We start from the raw sequence: 3,257 nt of genomic DNA, 5'->3' as shown, positions 1-3,257 counted from the left end.
ATATAGATATAGATATAGATATAGATATATATATAGATAGATAGATATGTCATTTCGTATATCATTCTGAACTGAAATGAACTTATCTTGGAAGTGAGACTGCTCAGACCTATTTGACTAAATAATTAAACAGTGCTGGGCGGTATGACCCTAATTTTATATCACAGTATTTTCAACACTTATACTGGTATTACTGTATTTTTCTTTTCATCACAGCTCAGCTGTTAAAAGTACAAACGCTGCTTATTGATCAGCAAACTGCAGTCAGCTGAATTTACTGTCTTTATTCAACACAGAAACTATTTCTTGACTTTTTTCTTTCACATTGCCTCTGTCTGTGTCACTGTTTCCTCCTCTACATGTTCTTCTCTGTCTGGTTGTAAACAGTATTTAAGGTCGGGGGGGGGGGGGGGGTGAGCAAAGATCATCAGATCTATTGTTTTGTGTTATTTAATAAAGCTTAACAGGACGACTCACCCCTAATTTACTCTACATGCTTTCCGTCTCCGCTCCGGTCTGACCTCCACAGCAAATACGCACCCAGTATAACCACTGAGAGTGTTTATACTGGCTGCGCACGGTGGCGCAGGGCGGCGGTGAGCGGACGGCGATCCATCAAAATTAGAACAGATCCTATTTTTGCCAGACGACGGAGCAGCGCCGAAGTCAATTTTTAAAGATTACATCATACCAACAGGAAAAGAAACGAGCACAACATCCGTATTTTCAAAATAAGACACTTTTAGGCTGAATAATTTGTTGGAAAAATGTTGAAATTGCAGCTATATTAATAAATATACGGATATATGTCTACACAAATGGTGTCAGAATGTATCGTTCTGTTTGGGAAGCAGAGGGAAACATGTAGCATGAAGCATATTTGTACACACACGATACACGTGGATTTTATTTTGAAATCAGAAGTTTCAGAAAGACGACAGCGAGACAGTTTCAACCATAGATAAAAGCCTTTATATCGTCGTTTTCAGCTGTGTTTGGAGTTCGTCTTTCACAGAATTAATTATGTTTTGCTGTGACTTCCACACTTATCACTGAATTTATCGCGCAATCTCCTTCCTGCACGTCTGTCGGAGCGGAGGTGTTGTAAACTGGACTTGAAACACACAGCTGTGACCTGCGCAGCAACCACCTCTGTGCAACCATCAACTCAACCCCAGTAAAAAAAAAAAACACCCTCCCACACTTTTCACAATAAAAGCACATTAACGTCTCCATACATCGAGCAAATTTACGACGTGCATGAAATCTATCCATGCATGTCACTGAAGAGGTGTATACTACATTCAGAAATGCCAAAAACAAGAGTTTTTTTTACATCAGTCAATACAAACAGCAGAATCGCCACCTGCGACCAGTTATTGAGAAGCTGCTCCAACAGTAACATTAGCTTGCTAATGCTCATAAAGGCACTGTGAGGAAGTGCGCCCCATGAAACAGTTCACTGGAGGGCACATGTGGCGTTCTGAACACGTTCAGGCTATTTAAACCAGTATGTCAGTATTCAGAAAATTCATCTCTTATCATAGTACACAAAAAAGAAAAGAACATGTTTTTCTTTGGTACAAACCGGTATACCGCCCAGCACTAATAAAACAACTCATTTATTTCACTTTTCTCTTTTAAAAGTTCCCTACAATCAATCGTACAAGACCACTTTACTTGCTTTTAGTTCTTTTTGTACTTGTTTTTATTGCTATAGTATACAGTATTTTATGTATGTTAGTTTATGCTGTTTTTGCCATGTTTTTTTAATCATTGTTTTATGTCCACTTGTGTTGCTGCCTCTTGACCAGGTCGTCATTGTAAACGAGAACCGGTTCGCAACTGACTTAAATCAAAGGCCTAAATAATAAACTGTCTGAACAGACCAACATCTGAAAAGCATTGCTGCCTTTCTAAAACTTAATCTTAAAAATTTCATAGAGGTTCATGAGAAAGCCATCATCTGAATCCTTAAATTGAAAAATCAATCTTTAGCATTAGCTGATAGCTTCAATCGAAATTTGAAATATTGGATTTGACCCAGGGCTGGACTGAAATCGCTACATGCTGCTGTTGATGGTGGCATTAGTGTTAACAATTACAGAACTCCATGGAAATAAGCCTGAATTGAAACACAATATTGGTTTGTGGAAAAGCGTTAGCATGAGTCGCTAAGACGCAATGTAAATTTTTCATAACTTTTTTAGAAACCGTCTTCATAATGGTTTAAATTCCTTTAAAATCTAAATAATTAAGGGTTATCTTGCTGAAAGTCTGAGGGAACAGTTTGCATTACTTACAAAGTATTTTTCAGTCAGCATTGGTTTCACTGTAGCAGCAGGTCGTCATGTAGCTCATACTTAGAAAAACTCTGTATTTCTGTAAATGCATGCACACACACTAAAATCTAGCAGGTCTACCCACTATCASATCTTAAGCACAGTTCCTCACCCACTCCCGCCTCTCTTTGGAACAAAGAAACATCACTCCCTCATTCCCTAAGCCATTCATTTGGTGTGGTTTCTCTCCCTCCCTCCTGCTCCTCATCCTCCTCCTCTTCCTTTGCTGCTTCCTCCTCTTGCATCTCTGCCGGCTTCATTCAGCATGAAGGAAGGAAGGAAGGAAGGAAGGGGAACACAAAGGAAAGAAAAGGAGCAAACAGGACAGAAAAATAACAAAAATGAAAACGTTGATGAGAGTCAGAGTGATCAGTGAGATGCTGAGATGTAAATTCAGACAGATAACAATGGTGTGACGGAGGAACTGAACTGATCTGAGTGAGAAACAGGAAGAAACATAATGACAGGACTGAGATGTGGAGCTCTGTCGACCATGGAGTGTGAGTGACATTTTGAAGGGAGTGACATTTGGAGCTTTTGGTGGAGAGCCCAGGATCAAAGCACACTCACATCTACTCATACGACAGGAGGCAACTCACTTCTCTCTCTCTCTCTCACATACACACACACACACACACACACACGCACACACACACACACATACACACACAGAGCTTAAAGCCCGTTTCATAAGACGGCTCAGTCCGGGTCTGATGCGTGTTCAGTCCTCCAACGAGCATTCAGAAAAAACACGAAGGCGGTCTGATCCGTGAGCAGAGGTAGTATCAGATCCGGACCTGAGCCGGGCAGACCCACCTGTGAAAGCAACCCGCGGATAGGGCTGCACCAATTAATTGATTAATCGACAATGAATCGATTATTAAAATAATCGATGACTCATTTAATAATCGATTC

At 40.3% G+C, this 3,257-nt stretch overlaps 1 protein-coding gene across 5 annotated transcripts in view; it reads right to left on the bottom strand.

The window, feature by feature from the left end:
* kctd17 (potassium channel tetramerization domain containing 17) overlaps window positions 1-3,257 on the bottom strand; it is a 36,670-nt gene that overhangs the window by 3,343 nt on the left and 30,070 nt on the right. For 4 of the 5 annotated variants that reach the window (XM_014028424.1, XM_014028419.1, XM_014028430.1 and 1 more), the window contains exon 6: window positions 2,455-2,596. The exons of the other annotated variant lie outside the window; for it this stretch is intronic. In XM_014028424.1, the coding sequence (XP_013883878.1) occupies window positions 2,495-2,596 (102 nt within the window). In that variant the 3' untranslated portion in view covers window positions 2,455-2,494. The remainder of the gene's footprint in view (window positions 1-2,454; window positions 2,597-3,257) is intronic. 5 annotated transcript variants of the gene reach the window in all.

The sequence above is a fragment of the Austrofundulus limnaeus genome, unplaced genomic scaffold, assembly GCF_001266775.1.
Source record: "Austrofundulus limnaeus strain Quisiro unplaced genomic scaffold, Austrofundulus_limnaeus-1.0 Scaffold5, whole genome shotgun sequence".
NCBI lineage: Eukaryota > Metazoa > Chordata > Actinopteri > Cyprinodontiformes > Rivulidae > Austrofundulus > Austrofundulus limnaeus.
The sequence above is the reverse complement of the archived record's forward strand: the minus strand, read 5'-3'. Positions and strand labels throughout refer to the sequence as shown.